Source organism: Nannospalax galili, unplaced genomic scaffold, assembly GCF_000622305.1.
Source record: "Nannospalax galili isolate Female #2095 unplaced genomic scaffold, S.galili_v1.0 scaffold180, whole genome shotgun sequence".
Lineage (NCBI taxonomy): Eukaryota > Metazoa > Chordata > Mammalia > Rodentia > Spalacidae > Nannospalax > Nannospalax galili.
In genome coordinates this window covers 4,481,245-4,496,933 of record NW_008348199.1, presented here as the reverse complement: position 1 = coordinate 4,496,933, position 15,689 = coordinate 4,481,245, and the positions used below count along the sequence as shown (strand labels likewise).

The following is a 15,689-nucleotide window of genomic DNA, read 5'->3' as shown; positions in this document are numbered from 1 at the left end:
AGCCCCAGCTGTCCTGAAACTCACTATGTAGACTAAGCTGGCCTTGAACTCACAGAGATCCGCCAGCCTCTGCCTCCCAAGTGCTGGGATTAAAGGCATGCACCACCACACCCGGCTTATTTATTATTTTTATATTTTATGTGTATGGGTGTATTGCCTGCATGTAGGCATGTGTGCAATGCCTAAAGAGGTCAGAAAAGGCATTGGATCCCCTGGAACTGGAGTTATGGGTGGTTGTTAGCTGCCATGTGGGTGCTGGGAATCAAACCTTGGTCCTCTGCAAGAGCATCCAGTGCTGAGTCAACTCTCCAGCCCTTAGTTTTCCCTTCTCTAGAGAATACCTGTAGGAGAGATATTAGCTGTCTAGAAAGATAGTTATTCTTCCTTTCCTGTTGTCTTTCTTCTGATTCATTTCCTGGTCACCTCCTCTGTGAAGGTTGTCGCCCACAGTTTTAAATTAACTAGTCCAGGGGTTGGGGATTTAGTTCAGTGGTAGAGTGCTTGCTTAGCAAGTACAGGGCCCTGGCTCTGTCCTAAGCTCCGGGGGGCGGGGGGGGGGCAAAAAGACCAAAAAACCCCCAAGGCAATTAAATTCACTAGTGTATACCTCATCCTGACTGCTAACTAGTGTACACCTCGTTCTGACAATCATTCACTCACTGCTGCATAATAAACAGGCCCCAGATGCAAGACTTAAAACAATAGCATTTACCTTTCAGGATCTATGTGGTCCAGGAATTTGGGGGGTTGTTGCCTGGGTGGTTCTGGCATGGGCTCACTCAAGAAGTCATAGTTGGACTAGGCATGTTGGCATGCCTTTAATCTCAGTACTCTGGAAACTGGGGCAGGTGGATCTCTGTGAGTTTGAGGCCAGCTTGGCTTACATAGAGAGTTCCCTACGTAAAGACCCGTCTCAAAGAAGAAAAAAGTCAGTCACTGGGACCAGTGGTGTAGTTTGGTAGTAGAGTGCTGCCTTGCATGCGTGAAGCCCAGGGTTCTAGTCTCAGCACTGGGAACCAAAAAATCTTTTTTTTTTTTTTCAAATGTCACCTGGGGCTGAAGGCTTGTATTGGAGGTGGAGCATTCCTTTACCAAGTGACTCATTTGGAAGGTAGTATTAGTATTAACAAGAGGCCTCTGCTCCTGACTGGGTGGACCTCTCCCAGAACTGCTGATATGTCCATAACATGAGCAGTTGAAGCCATAGAGCAAGCCTTGCAGAAGCTATCCTTGTAATGGCCTAGACACAAAGTCTTACAGCATCCCTGTGTGTATCAGAAGTTAGGAAGTGCACCACCTTTTGAAGGGACAAGGAAACACCTAAAGCCTAAGCCAGGCTTCCCCCATTCATTCTTGTACCTAGGAAACATGTATTTGCTGCAGCTCCAAGATGTTCCAGGTAGTGGAACTGAGCCTTATTCCATTCTCCAGGAACTTCAGGTACAGATGGCATTCTCCGTGGTGTGAGCAGTGCTTCACAGCGGAATGACCTTTCTCATGTGGCCTCTAACCTCCCTGAATGGTTCCCAGGGCTGGTTAGAGCCCTTTGCTGGCTCCTCTGGAATTAGCCAATGGGGATTTTCTTCAGCTGTTACAACTTACATGGTTGAACTTGACTTTGAACCCAGTGATTCTGCTATAAAGCCCTTCCATTTTCTCCCCTTGCACACTCTTCCTGTGGCTACTAAGTCACCCTGTGCTTCAGATGGGAGGGCTGAGGCTGCAGCCACAGAACAGATCATGACACTTGAATTCCTTGATGTCTTTCCACCCTGTGGACCTGTCCTTCAAATACAGACACTTGAGAAATCCATTGACTGTGCTGTTTTCTTGTTTTGCAGAAAGCTCTGGGTGTGCGGCAGTACCATGTAGCCTCTGTCCTGTGCCAACGTGCCAAGGTGGCCATGAGCCACTTTGAGCCCAGTGAGTACATCCGCTATGACCTGCTGGAGAAGAACATCAACATTGTTCGAAAACGGTGAGGCGGGAGTGGGTGGTGCTGGCTAGGAGTGCTGCTGCCCTGCCCTTTCCAGAGCCTGAGGCAGGCTGGGTGAGGTGAGCTACACCAGGAATTCAGGATTCAAAGGCCCCACAGAGGAAGGAAGATCTTCTGGGTTGTGGAACTTCTGTCCTCTCTCCAAGGAGTAATTATCGAGAGGCCTGGAAGGCCATCCTGGTAGTGCATTTCTGTAATCCCAGCACGTAGAGATTTAAAAAATTTTAATTTTGTATGTATGAGTGGTTTTTGCCTGCATGTATGTGAGTGCACCTGTGTCATGCAATCCCCATGGAAGCCAGAAGAGGGTGTCAGTTTCCCTGGAACTGGAGTTCCGGGTGGTTGTTAGCTATTGTCTGGGTGCTGGGAACTGAACCTAGGTCCTCAGCAAGAGCAGCCAGTGCTCTTAATCACTGAGCCATCTTTCCAGCACCAGGAGGTAGGTTTTAAAATTACATTTATTTGTTTATTTATTTTGTGTGTGTGTGTTTGTATGGGTGCTTGTGTATCACAGAGCGCATGTAGAAATCAGACGACAATTTGCAAAAGTCAGTTCTCTCATTCTGCCCTGTGGGCCCTGGGGTTGTCAGACTTGGTAAGGGCCTTTACCTGCTGAGCCATCTTGCTGCTCCGCACCCCCCCCCCCCCCCCTTTTTTGCCCCCCCCCCCCCCCCCCCCCGTTTTTTTGTGTGTGTGTGCCAGGGTCTCGGATACCAGGCTGGCCTGGAACTCACTTTGTAGCCAAGGATGACCTACCTTATGACCTTGAACTATTTTTTTCTTTTTAAAGTATGATCTCACTACATGGCACTGCCTACCTGGAACTCACTATGTAGACCAGGCTGGCTTTGAATTCACAGAGATCTACCTGCTTCTGCCTCCTGAGTGCTGAGATTTAAAGGCCTACATCACTATGCCCAGCCTCTGGAAGGCTTGTAAATCCACCAACCCCTGTTCACCACTCCCAGAAATTTTGATTCAGGTGGTGTTGGCCTTGCTATTCGAAATGTGGCCTTTTGACATCACTTGGGAGCTGATTAGAACCAAGAATCTTAGATCCAACCCTAGTCCAACTGCGTGGGAGTCTTCTGGTCAATAGGTCCTCTAGGGATGCATGCCATCAAAATGTGGGAAGCCCTGGCCAACCTCCCAGCTGTTTCTACAGTGCAGTTAGAGCCGAGAGCCACTGTCCCCACCAGTGCAGGACCTTGTACAAATGCTTTTCTCCAGGAAGCAATGTTTTACTTATTCTTGGGGCTCTCTGACCACAGCTCAGTGGAAAATGATGGATTTTTCCCTTTTATTTGGTGAGCTTCATAGTAACTTGGCCAGGAGAGTGTGACTTACTGTTTAGTTTTTACTTTAAACAACTGGTTGCAACAGCAGAAAGAACATTTTGTGCTAGTGGGAGGTTTTTGGATTTTAACTTTATCAGTAAATTGAAAAAAAAATTCATTGCTTATTTGTTCTCAACCCTGTATTCACTAGAAAAGTCCAGTAAACTCCCTGTAGGCTCCAGGTGAATGCAGACCAGTTGGTTCTGCTCTCACTGTTGCCATAGTGCAGTGGTCCTCTGTGAGATGGGGGTGATTTTGCCCCTGGGGTCTTAGATTACACCTTAGCATTGTCTTGGGTGTCATATGCATTAAGTAAAAAATAGTTGGAGCCGGGGGCGTGGTGGTGTACACATTTAATCCCAGCACTCAGGCAGATCTCTGTGAGTTCAAGGCCAGCCTGGTCTACATAGTTCCAGGACGGCTGGGGCTACAGTGAGACCCTGTCTCAAAAAGACCAAAAAAAAAAAGTTAGTTGGGACTAGAGAGATGGCCCAGCAGTTAAGAGCACTGGCTGCTCTTGCAGAGGACCCAGGTTCAGTTCTCAGCACCCACATGGCAGCTAACAACTGTCTTTAACACCAGTTCCAGGGGATCCAACACCCTCTTCTGGCCTCTGTGGGTACTGCACAGCATGGGTGTGCTTATTTACATGCAGGCAATACCCTTATACACATATAAAATACAAATAATAAAATAATAAAGTTATGTTTTATTTTTTTATTTTGTATGTGCATGTGTTCATTTCACTCATCAAGTTCAGGTTGTCAGGCTTGGTGGCAAGCGCCTTTACCCACTGCGACATTCCTCTGGCCCCTTGTCAGGCTTTATATATTTTTTTATATATGTATATATAATATACATATTATATATATATTTTAAAAATATGTATATCACTTCTTTCAAGATCTTGGTGCTATTTTTCAGCTCTCTTGGGCCCAGAGAGCAAGGCTGTTCCACAGAGTGAGTCATTGCCACCCAGCAGCCTGGGAGGTGCTGCTGCAAATCAGCGGGCAGGCCCTGTGCCCCAGGCTCCTCTTTTTATGGGGGACTGTCAGGACGCAGATCTAGAGATTCTTCGAACTGCCTGTTACTCAGCTGCAGACCCAGAACCTTAGAGAAGAGCTCTTGGTTCCAGGACTTAGGGGACTATGGGTGAGGAGCAGGGACCCAGGCAGGATTGAGGAGAGGGGCAGGCCAGAGTCACAACACTCTTGCCCGGCTACCTTCTTCCTTCTGCCCACAGATTGAACCGGCCTCTAACTCTCTCAGAGAAGATTGTGTATGGACACCTGGATGACCCAGCCAACCAGGAGATTGAACGGGGCAAGACATACTTGCGTCTACGGCCTGACCGAGTGGCTATGCAGGATGCCACAGCGCAGATGGCCATGCTGCAGTTCATTAGCAGTGGGCTGCCCAAGGTGGCTGTGCCATCAACCATCCACTGTGACCATCTGATTGAGGCCCAGGTTGGGGGTGAGAAAGACCTCCGCCGGGCCAAGGTGAGCCCAAGGTGGTGAGGGGGTCATGTGGGTGGGTGTGATATAGGGGTGAGAGAGGTTCTACTTCATGATGTGGCCATCTGGACCATTGCCTTCAAATTTCTATGAATTGCTTGATTTAGTCTTTTTTCTGTGGTACAAGGGTCTGAGGCTAGAGCCCAGGGCCTCATATATACCTGGCAAATGCTCTACCACTGAGCCATATCCCAGCTGTGAGGTTTAGCCTATTTTTAAAAAATATTTTATTTATTATTTTTATTTTATGTGTATGCATGTGCATGTAGGTGCTCTGGATCACAGTGCAGCTCCTGAGCCTGCCTGTGTCCCTGGCCAGTGGGTCTCAATAAAGCAGCTAAGTTTTCTTGAGTCTCAGTGTCTGAGCCCGCAGAGGACAGAAGAGGCTGTTGGATCCCCTGGAACTGGAGTTACAGACAGTTGTTAGCTGCCATGTGGGTGCTGGGATATGAACCCGGGTCTTCTGCAAGAACAACCAGTGTTCTTAACCACTAAGCCATCTCTCCAGCCCTAGCCTATTTTTAAAACATGTTTTTTAGCCAGGCATTGTGGCCCACGCCATTAATCCCAGCACTTGGGAGGCAGAGGCATGCGGATCTCTGTTTGTTCAGGCCAGCCTGGTCTACAAAGCAAGTTCCAGGCCAGCTGGGACTATAGGGAGACCCTGTCTCAAAAACAAAAACAAAAATACCCCAAAACATGTTTTTTAGCTGGGCATGGTAGTGCACACTTGGGAGGCAGAGGCAGGTAGATTTCTGTGAGATGGAGGCCAGTCTCTTCAGGCCAGATATGACTATGGCTGCAGTGAGGCCCTATCTCAGAAAACAAGTAACACAAAATGTTTCTTTTACCTTTTTCTAATACTGGAAATACTGTCTGGCCACTGTGAAGGTGTTAGAAAATACAGAGCAAGGCTAAAGAATAAAAGCAGTTGTCCTCAGCCTAGGCGAAAGAGGCTCCTCTGCTGTCCCATAGGAAAGTGCTATAGACCCAGGATCTGGCGCACGCCGCTGATGCCCTGGCGTCAGAGTTCTTTCTGCCTGAGTAGCCCATCTCCATATATCTTTCTCCATATCACATGTGCCCTCTCCTACTCTGGTTGACCTCTGAGGATCTGCCAGGGAAAAGGGGTGGTGGTCCCTGTGTGTAACACACCACGTAATTGAGTCGCACAACCACAGGAGTGCATGCCTACAGCTAGAGCTGATCTAGTCTACTCTAAAGCTGTGATACTGACATCTCCTTTGGGTCCCTTTCTTTTTCTGTGAGGTTTGCTTAACTAGACTAAAATGGCTGTGTACCACTGAAACTGCCACTGCTGCTGACTTCCCCAATTTGCTACAAAGTCTAATCCCTGCTCCTCCCATGCCTCAGGCTTGTGATACCTCTGTGTGTGCCACTTAGACCTGACCTTCTCCCTCCAAGCACAGTGCTTCCCTGTTTTCCACCTCGAGCAGTGGGAGTGAGTACTCCTTGGGGGCATTGGCAAGAGCTGAATGCTGGCAGACCTACAGCCCGACTGGCACAGAGCAGAGCATGTGATTAAAAGTGCTCTGGCTCCCAGGGTCAGCCTCTCAGATTCCTGAGAAACACTCAGGGATGGACGCCTTCTCATTCTGGCCTTTCCTCTCCATACTTACCCACCCATGGAGTTCTGGGTGTATAGTGGCCCTTTCTACTCAGCTGAAATCCTGCCTGTTGGCTGGCAGCTTCCATGTTTGCAGCAAAGGGGTAGTTATGTTACATGCCTTTGCAGGGCCAGGAGCTATAGAGACCAGGAGCCTAGGGCCTCTTCTGCCCTGGGGACAACTGCCTACAGCAGGGACACCATCTTCCCTTGCTTTACAAGTTAGAATCTACCTACTAGAGATAGGATTCACAGAGTCACAGATCTTCTTTGAAGTCAGAATGGGACTGTAAGCTGAGACTTAAACAGATGATTAGAGAACATTCTAGACAGAATAGCAAAGGCCTGGTATATGTGTGTACTCTTAGCACCTGGGATGTGGAGACAGAATCAGGATTTCAAAGTCATCGTCAGCTATATAGCAAGTTTGAGGCCAGCCTGGGTTATGTGAGCCCCTGAGCTTGTCTTTTCACACCCCACCTCCCCTCAAAAGCATATACAAAGGCCCCAAGCAGGAAGAAACTTGAATCACTTGTGAAATGAAGAGGGGGCACGAAGGCCTGAGGTCTGTGGGAAGACAGGGTGGTATGAGGGAGGCAGGGGCAGGCCAGGTCTGAGGACTGTGGGAAGGCTATTTCCATCATATAGGAGTTATGGAAGGACCTGTTGTAGTCTGTTTTCTGCTGCTGTGCAGGACATTGCAGATGAGAGAAACAATACACTAGTTTATTTGGCTCAGTTCAGGGGCTAAAAAGTTCAGGGCATCTGGCAAATGCCTTTGTGCTACATATAGGGCAGGAGGGCAAGTGTACATGAGTGAGAAAGAAAATCGGTGGAACTTCGACCTTTTACTGGACACAAACTGCCAGGATAACCATCCCATTCCCTGGACAACAGCATTCATGCATTCATGAGGGCAGAACCTCTGCAAGGTCCTACTGTTACTGTGACACAGTTCAACTTGAGTGGGACATTCAGGTTTAAGAAGAGGAGGGATACGTTCAGGTCTGCATGTTGTTGTAAGAGTCTCTGGCTAGGGCCCAGAGACACAGAGTGATCTATCTATAGTCAGAGAATGTTTCAGGCTGTTTGAGACTGGCATTAGTTTGTGGTAGATGGGAGGGACCCCCACTTCCATAGACATGCATATGCACCCAGTCTCCTACCCTGGATCCCAGTTTCATGACTAACTGATTTGTAAAGGATAAACCCAGTTGTTAATTATTAATTTGAAAGAGATTGTCCTGGGGACACAAGTTATTTGTCTGTCATTCTTTTACCTGGGTTCAAATGGGCCTCAGAAGGACACACTGGCTGATGGGAGTTTAAATGAAGGGGTTTTCAGAGTCTTTTTTTGTCTCTTTGAGACACGGTCTCTCTGTAGCCCCAGCTGGCCTGGAACTCGCTCTGTAGACCAGGCTAGCCTTGATCTTACAGAGATCCACCTGCCTCTGCCACCCAAGTGCTGGGACTAAAGGCGTGTGCCACCACTCCCGGCACTAGTGTATTTCTTGAGTCTGTGGAGCAGACACACATCCATTCTCTGCCAAGAAACACAACTGTGCCTGAGAATGGCAGGTCTCATTTCCTAGTTCCTCCTTTGTGGCACTGGAATCTACCCTGGTGTCCCTTTTGTCACTAGTCAGTCTCACTTGTTCAGGGACATGCCATTCTTCAGATAAAGCCTAGCCTCACATACCCCAGGAAGCTGCCTTCAAATGACAGGCTGAATGGGAAGAGCTAATCCTGTCTTTTTCAGAGTGGTAGCCCAGTTGGCAGCCTTTTATTTGGGGGCCCACTGAACATACTGCCAAATACTGAGCACCTACAATGTGCTGACACTGGTTAGGTGATCTCAGGTGGAGTCTAACACCATCTCAGAGGCAGCAGCTTTGGTTTGTCAGATTATAGCTCTCCAGTTCTGTGGTTGGACAGGCCTCCCCCAAGCCTCCAATCTTGGATCTATAAAAATAGATTCAACGCAGTCTCATTCCACTTCCCAAGTGTGATGTGAGGCTGTTTAGCATAGTGCCTTTTCCATGGCTGCATTCAGTAAGTGTCAGCTGAGATAACAAGGCTCAATGGAGAAACAACAACCTCAGAACCACAGTAAGATCAGGATGTCCACTTGGTCTCCTTCTTGCCTTTGATGGTCTCCCTCGCTCTTGGTGCCCGTCCTGTTCAGTGCTGCCATGCATGGCATGCCCCTTCACACCTTGGCTGGAGACTTGTGTGCCAGAAGAATCTCTGTTAGTTATTTAGCCCAGTTCCTTCTATAAGGAAACTGAGGCACAGAGCAGGGCAGGGACTTGTCCCAGATCTACCGCCTGGCCGGGTGTCATGGAACTGGAGCTGTTTCTGCTCCCTGTCTTCCTCTCTGGGTCTGCCAGCTGAAACTTTGGCCCAATAGCAAGGCCCTTCTGGAATTATTTTTAGAAGCTCTGTAAGATAGGACCTGTCTTCGTGGTGGCAGCATTCCAGCACCATGGGGGAGGGAGTGGTGAGGGAAGCATGAAGGGTCACCCCGATCAAACTGTGATACTAATGCTGTGGTTATTGGCTTATTTTATAGGATATAAATCAGGAAGTGTATAATTTCCTGGCAACTGCAGGTGCCAAGTATGGTGTGGGCTTCTGGAGGCCCGGATCTGGAATCATTCACCAGGTAAAGTAACACTCAGCTTGCCTTTGCAACGGCCCTGAGTCCAGGCTGCACTCAGGTAACCAGACAGCATGTTCCAGGCCTGCAGAGGAATAGAGGTGTTTGAGAACATGCCGTGAGGAAAGTATAGAAGTTAGATGTGGTGCACACTTGTAATCCCAGTGGTATTTTTTATGTAGTGTGGGGATCCAGGATCTATTGCTGAGTTATACTCACTGATGGGCTATTTTTATGTTGTTTTTCCCACAAGTTGCATAGATGGTTGATATTTGATAGGTATGCTATGTGTCAGGTGCTAGAACTGGTGCTTTGAAAATATTAACTCCCTGGGCTGGTGAAATAGCTCAGTGGTAGAGCATTTGCCCAGCATACATAAAGTCTTGGGTTCAATTGCAGGCACTACAAAAACTAATTGAAATATTAACTCATGGCCTGCAAGATGGTTCACTTGCTGTCAAGCCAGACCACCTGAGTTCAGGCCCCAGGACCCACATGATGGAAGGAGAGAACCAACTTCTGCCATGTTGTCCTCTGACCTCTGTATGCATAATGTGGCACAAGTGCATGTGTACATGCACATACACACACAATAAATATAACAAGGTTTTTTTTTTGTCTTTTTGAGACAAGGTCTCCCTATAGCTCCAGCTGTCCTGGAACTCACTATGTAGACCAGGATGGCCTTGAACTCACAGAGATCCACCTGCCTCTGCCTCCCGACTGCAGGTTCGAATCCCAGCACCCACATGGCAGCTAACAACTGTCTGTAACTCCAGTTCCAGGGAATCTGACAGCCTCTTCTGTCCTCCTTGGGCATTGTACAACACGGGTGCACTTACCCATTTATTTATTAGCCAGGCGTGGTGGTGCACACCTTTAATCCCAGCACTCGGGGAGGTAGAGACAGGCGGATCTCTGTGAGTTGGAGGCCAGCCTGGTCTACATAGGGAGTTCCAGGAGAGCTGGGGCTGCAGGGAGACCCTGTCTCAAAAAGACCAAAAAAAAAAAAACCAAAAACAAAAAAAGATACTAACTCAGTAATAAGCTGAGTGTGATGGTCACACAGTTTCAGCAGTTGGAAAATAGAGGCAGGAGGATTGCTGTGAGTTCCAGGCCAGCCTGGGCTACAAAGCAAGACCCTGTCAAGAAAAAAAAAAACAAAGCTGGGCATGGTAGCAAATGCCTTTAATCTCAGCACTTGGGAGGCAGAAGAAGGTGGATCTCTGTGAGTTAAATTTTTAATTAAAGATAATAAAGATGTTAACTTACTAGTATTTGTCATCACCCTATCACATAGGTTTTAATATAACATGCCTTACAAATGAGGAAACTGCTCTGGAAAGATAAATATCCTTCCCCAGCAACAGCTTCCTGGCTAATTGTAGAGCAGGGATCTGGCCCTGAGGGAGTACCCTGAACCACTATGGTGCTCTGCCACCTCAGTCACCAGAGAGTCCTTCCCATCCTGCCCAGAGCACTGCTCAGTTCTTTTACCCATGGTAGTCTGTAGGATGGAAGTCCTGAAAATCACAGGCCATGTAAGCCAGGCGCTTCCCCAGAGTCTCTGATGGAGTTTAGTGTGGTGGACAGTTTTGTCTCCAAAGCCATGTGTGGTGGGACACACCTATAATCCCAGAACTCAGTAGGCTGAAGCAGGAGGTTGCTATGAGTTTGTGGTCCACCTGGGCTACACAAGTGAGTTTCAACCAGCTTGAGATACAGTATGAGCCCCTCTCTAAAAAACAAAAACCAACTCTGCAAGCTCCCCCTTCCCTCTGTGTGTGTCTTCAGGGAGGTTAGGTGTTTTTCTTCCGTCAAAGGGACTGCCGGGGACACAGCCTGGTGTATGTTCATCAGTATTCATCCTTTATGTATGAAACCTGCTCTGCATTTCCAAGGTGACTCTTCTCCCCACCGCCATTCAGGCCTTGATGCCTGCTTCTTTGCAGAGATGCTGACTCAGGTTGTCATCTGACCCTGCCTGGGCTCCTGGCTCCCAGCTCTGTGACTAGAGCCAATAATGGATCACTGCATTGCCCTTTCACACTGTGCCTTTACTAGAACAGGGCTGCCAGGTTGGAAGGTCACACAGCCTGCAAGAGCCAGAGAGCCTCTCTGCAGTAGGGTACAAAGACACAGGGACCCAGCCCATACCTTTTGTTATAGAGGGCACCCCAAGCCAGCAGTCTCTCATTCCACTTCAGTACAAAGGCCCAGACCTCTTTGGTAGCTCTTAGGCCAAACTTTGGGGCTGTGGTGGCTGCTCACACTTGCCCTTAGCCATCTACTAAGCATTCAGTATGTTAGTGAAAAAGAACATTCTGGGGCTGGAGAAATAGCTCAGCATTAAGAATACTGGGTGTGGGGCTAGAGAGATGGCTCAGTGGTTAAGAGCACTGACTGGTCTTACAGAGGACCTGGGTTTGATTCCCAGCACCCACATGGCGGCTACGAACCATCCTTAACTCCAGTTCCAGGGGACTCTGAAGCCCTCTTCCAACCTCTGTGGCATTGCACTACACAGGTGCACTCACATACATGCAGGCAATACACTCATACACATAAAATAAAAATAATAAAATATTTAAAAAAGAAAAAACACTGGATGTTCGGGTTTGATTCCCAGCACCCACATAACAGCTAACAACTGTCTATAATTCCAGTTTCAGAGGATCCGACACCCTCTTCTCACCTCCTTGAGCCCAACACGAATGCACTTACATGCAGGCAATATGCTCATACACAGAAAATAAAAAATAAATGAATAAAATTGCTTTCCTTTAATCCCAGCACTTGGCAGAGGCAGGCAGATCTTTGTGAGTTTGAGGCCAGCCTGGTCTACATAGCGAGTTCCAGGACAGCTGGGGCTACAGGGAGACCATGTCTCAAAAAGAAAATAAAAGAATATTCCCAGAGACCGTATGTACACTGTGTAACTTTTCTATCCATCAGTGTCAGGCTGTCAGCAGCTTTCAGTTTCTTTCTTCCAAACTGAACCCCAGATTTCGTCCCTTCGTCTGGCAGATCCTGTTCTGCATCTTAGCTTTCTAGCTACCTATTTAGCCCCTGGCTTCCCTGCACCCTGCATCCAGACTCTTCTTGTGATTCTTTGTGGCCTTTGAATTATGTCCCAGCATATGCCCAGGACTTTCTTTGCTGTGTCATGTGTACTCTAGACACAGGCTCTGGCTGCTTATATTCCTTTTTGGCTTTGAAGCTGGGACCAGGTGAATGCAAAATTGGTCCATAGTGTTTGTGTGGTGTACATAGATGATTGAATTTCTAGTGTTACATTCTAGATGTTAGTCCAGCCTAAAACACACTGCTCTGCTGGGTATGGTAGCACATGTCTGTAATTCTAGCACTTGGGAGACTGAGTCAAGAGGATCACAAGTTCAGGACCAGCCTGGGCTACATAGCAGGACCATCTCAAAAACAAAAAGTATACACTTCTTTTTGACCTTCACCCCATCTGCCCACTTATATCTGTAATCTGGTGAGGTCACTGTCATAGCCAGTTTGTTGTGATGCTGGACACTGCCTACCCTGGAGAGTTTACCACATGAGGCTAAGATAGTGCTATGAGTCCTCCAGTCTACATCAACCTCTCTCATGCATGTGGACTACATGTATGTCTATACCATGTTCACTACCCTGAATACCATGTGTCACCCCTTTAGGACTCCAACATTTACAGTATTGGGGAGTTTCAGGGATTAACTAGTCTCAAATCTTTGCGTATGGCTGATACAAGGAAAGGGCAGAGAGATGACAAAGTTTAGCAGTGTTGGCCATTCTCCTCTAGCTGCCTCATTCTGGAGGAAAATGTAGGTCTCCCAACCTTTTCCATGGCCCTATGTGCCATGCTAAGTCCATGGGCAGAGATCTGGGTTTCTGTGATACTCCAGGGAACCTGCTCACAATCAGTGCTGATGGTTCGTAGAGCCTTTCACATCTCTAATCTCCTTTGGTCTTCCTAGTATCCGTTGAGTGACCTAATTTTATCACATAATGAGCAGTGAACCTCAGATGAGGATCTTGCTGAAAAGTAATAACATACTGCCTCTCCCTTAGACATCATAGAGCTCTACTGAGGTGGCACTGTTGCCAGATGTTTTTATAGAATAGGAAGCAGAGGTTTTGAGAGGTTAAATGCCTTGCCCAAGACCTCACAACTACTAGTAGTTGATGGGGCCAGAATTTAGGCCCAGGGTAGGCTGGACACTTAGCCTAGCTAGAGGGACTTTTCCAAGTGTCCTGTATCTTAGAGGGGCCTGGACAGTGGCCTGGACCTCTACTGCCTTCTCACCCAATATTTTGTGAGAACACTCTTCAGGCTTTCCTAACTTGGAAGAGCTTTGATGAAGGCAGCCCTGACAAGCAGGACAGGTGATGAGCAAGTTGCTTCAGTTATCAGAGCCACTCCAGGGTACGAAGGCTTGAGAGGCACCCTTGTATTTCTCAGACAGTGGATAAGCTTGTGGCTTTGTGTGTTCACTGCATCCCAGTACCTCTTCCCCTTAGATGCCCGGTTGTTTTTGTCTTTTGAGTTAGGGTCTCCTGTAGCCCCAGCTGGCCTGGAACTCAATATGTAGACCAGGCTGGCCTCGGTTTCACAGATCTCCCTGCCTTTGTCTCCTGAGTCCTGGGATTAAAGGTGTGTGCCATTATGGCACAGGACACACACTTAAATGCCAGTATATCTGGTTCTTCATCCTGGGATTAATATGTCTGGTTGTTTTTATTATTATACTATGAATGAGGAAACTAAGGCATAGGGAGGCATCTACAGGCCCAAGTCACAGCAGGAACTGTCAGAGTTACTCCTGAGCCCAGGTTGCCACACAGGAGTAGACTGTATTAAATGAAACTACCTCTACCTGCCGCATACTTGAGGGATACCTGGGCATGGCTGCGTGTCCCGGTATCAGTGGGGGCAGTTCTTTGGACCTTTTTTGTGTTCTACCTCCACTGTGCTGAGATCTTGATTTCTTTCAGATCATCCTGGAGAATTATGCATACCCTGGAGTTCTTCTGATTGGCACTGACTCCCACACCCCCAATGGTGGTGGCCTGGGAGGCATCTGCATTGGAGTTGGGGGTGCTGATGCAGTGGACGTCATGGCTGGGATCCCCTGGGAGCTGAAGTGTCCTAAGGTGAGGGGTAGGGAAAGGCTTATTCTGGGCTGGCTAGTAGGGATGAGAGGGAGACTGTGAATTCAAAAGAGTTGAGGTCTGGCTCAAATCTCTTGTGGGAAGGCAAGGATGGAGAAGGGAAGCAGGAATGCCTGCAGCTCAAGTCCTTGACTCCTGGCTGGAACTTGGCTTACAGTGCACGGAGCCTGTAACTGTCTCTCCTGCCTTTTCAGGTGATTGGTGTGAAGCTGACGGGCTCCCTCTCTGGTTGGACCTCACCCAAAGATGTGATCCTGAAAGTGGCAGGCATTCTCACAGTGAAAGGTGGCACGGGTGCTATTGTGGAGTACCACGGGCCTGGTGTAGACTCCATCTCCTGTACCGGTGAGGAGGGTGGCCCCATGCAGTGGCTTTCACCCTGGGCTGGGTCTGATGGGCCTGCAGCAGAACCAGCAAGTAGCCTTTGCTTGAGGCTGTCCAGGCAGTATGGGATGGGAATAGTCAAGTAGAGGTGGGGGGCTGGTTGGAGAAAACCTTAGGAGTTGTCTAGGTCCCTTGCTGATCCAGTGGAACAACCTAAAACCTCCTTAGGGAAGCAGTAACTTCTGTGGCCACTCTGAGTTGGAAGCCACAACAGCGGTAGTTTCTGCCCCTCTGCAGTAGCCCCCAGAACTATTGTCCCCCTCAAGTAATAAGGGCTCACCTTTACCACCATGGCACAGCTCATCCACGAAGTCGATAGCGGGTCCTGGTAGAAGCCACGGCACCTGTGAGTCACGCCAGGGCTACAGGATGCTCTGGTCCAGACAGCAGATGCCAGTCCATGCTCTTCTTGAGATGGAATCTCACCATGTTGCCCAGGTGGTCCTTAAACGCCTGGGCTCCAGCAGTCCTCATGCCTCCACCTCCCAGGTGCTGGGACTGCAAGCATGTGCTGTCTACCCAATGTATTTCCACTCTCATATTGAAACTCCAAAAAAATATTCACATAGCTCCATGGTGTGACTAGAAGAGGCAGGATGCCAGGCAGACAGACCTAGACTTGAGCGTCAGTGTCTGTTTGTTTATGCATGAAATTTGTTTTTATTTGTTTGGGTTTTGTTTTTTTTTTTTTTTTCTGGTCTTTTTGAGACCAGGTTGGCCTTGAACTCAGAGATCCCCTGCCTCTGCCTCCCAAGTGCTGGGACTACAGGCATGTGCCACCATGCCTGGCTTGTTTATGCATGATCTTGAGCAAGTTCCTTCCCCTGCAAAGCTGACAGTAACTGCTGGGGAGTGGCTGTCTGCTCTGCTGGGCAAGAAAGCCAAACCTTGAGCCAGCACTCAGATGTGGAGCCTGAATCCTGCAGCCTTTCTTCACTGGCCTTGTTTTTCAGCCTGGGCTTTGATGAATGAGAGCTTGTGGCCTTGTGAG

General features: G+C 48.3%; 1 protein-coding gene across 1 annotated transcript in view; it reads left to right on the top strand.

Annotated features, from left to right (window-relative positions):
• Aco2 (aconitase 2) overlaps window positions 1–15,689 on the top strand; it is a 47,371-nt gene that overhangs the window by 21,356 nt on the left and 10,326 nt on the right. Inside the window, exons 2-6 of the mRNA XM_008844801.1 lie at window positions 1,842–1,978; window positions 4,577–4,835; window positions 9,050–9,142; window positions 14,138–14,296; window positions 14,509–14,659. Coding sequence (XP_008843023.1) covers window positions 1,842–1,978; window positions 4,577–4,835; window positions 9,050–9,142; window positions 14,138–14,296; window positions 14,509–14,659 — 799 coding nt within the window. The remainder of the gene's footprint in view (window positions 1–1,841; window positions 1,979–4,576; window positions 4,836–9,049; window positions 9,143–14,137; window positions 14,297–14,508; window positions 14,660–15,689) is intronic.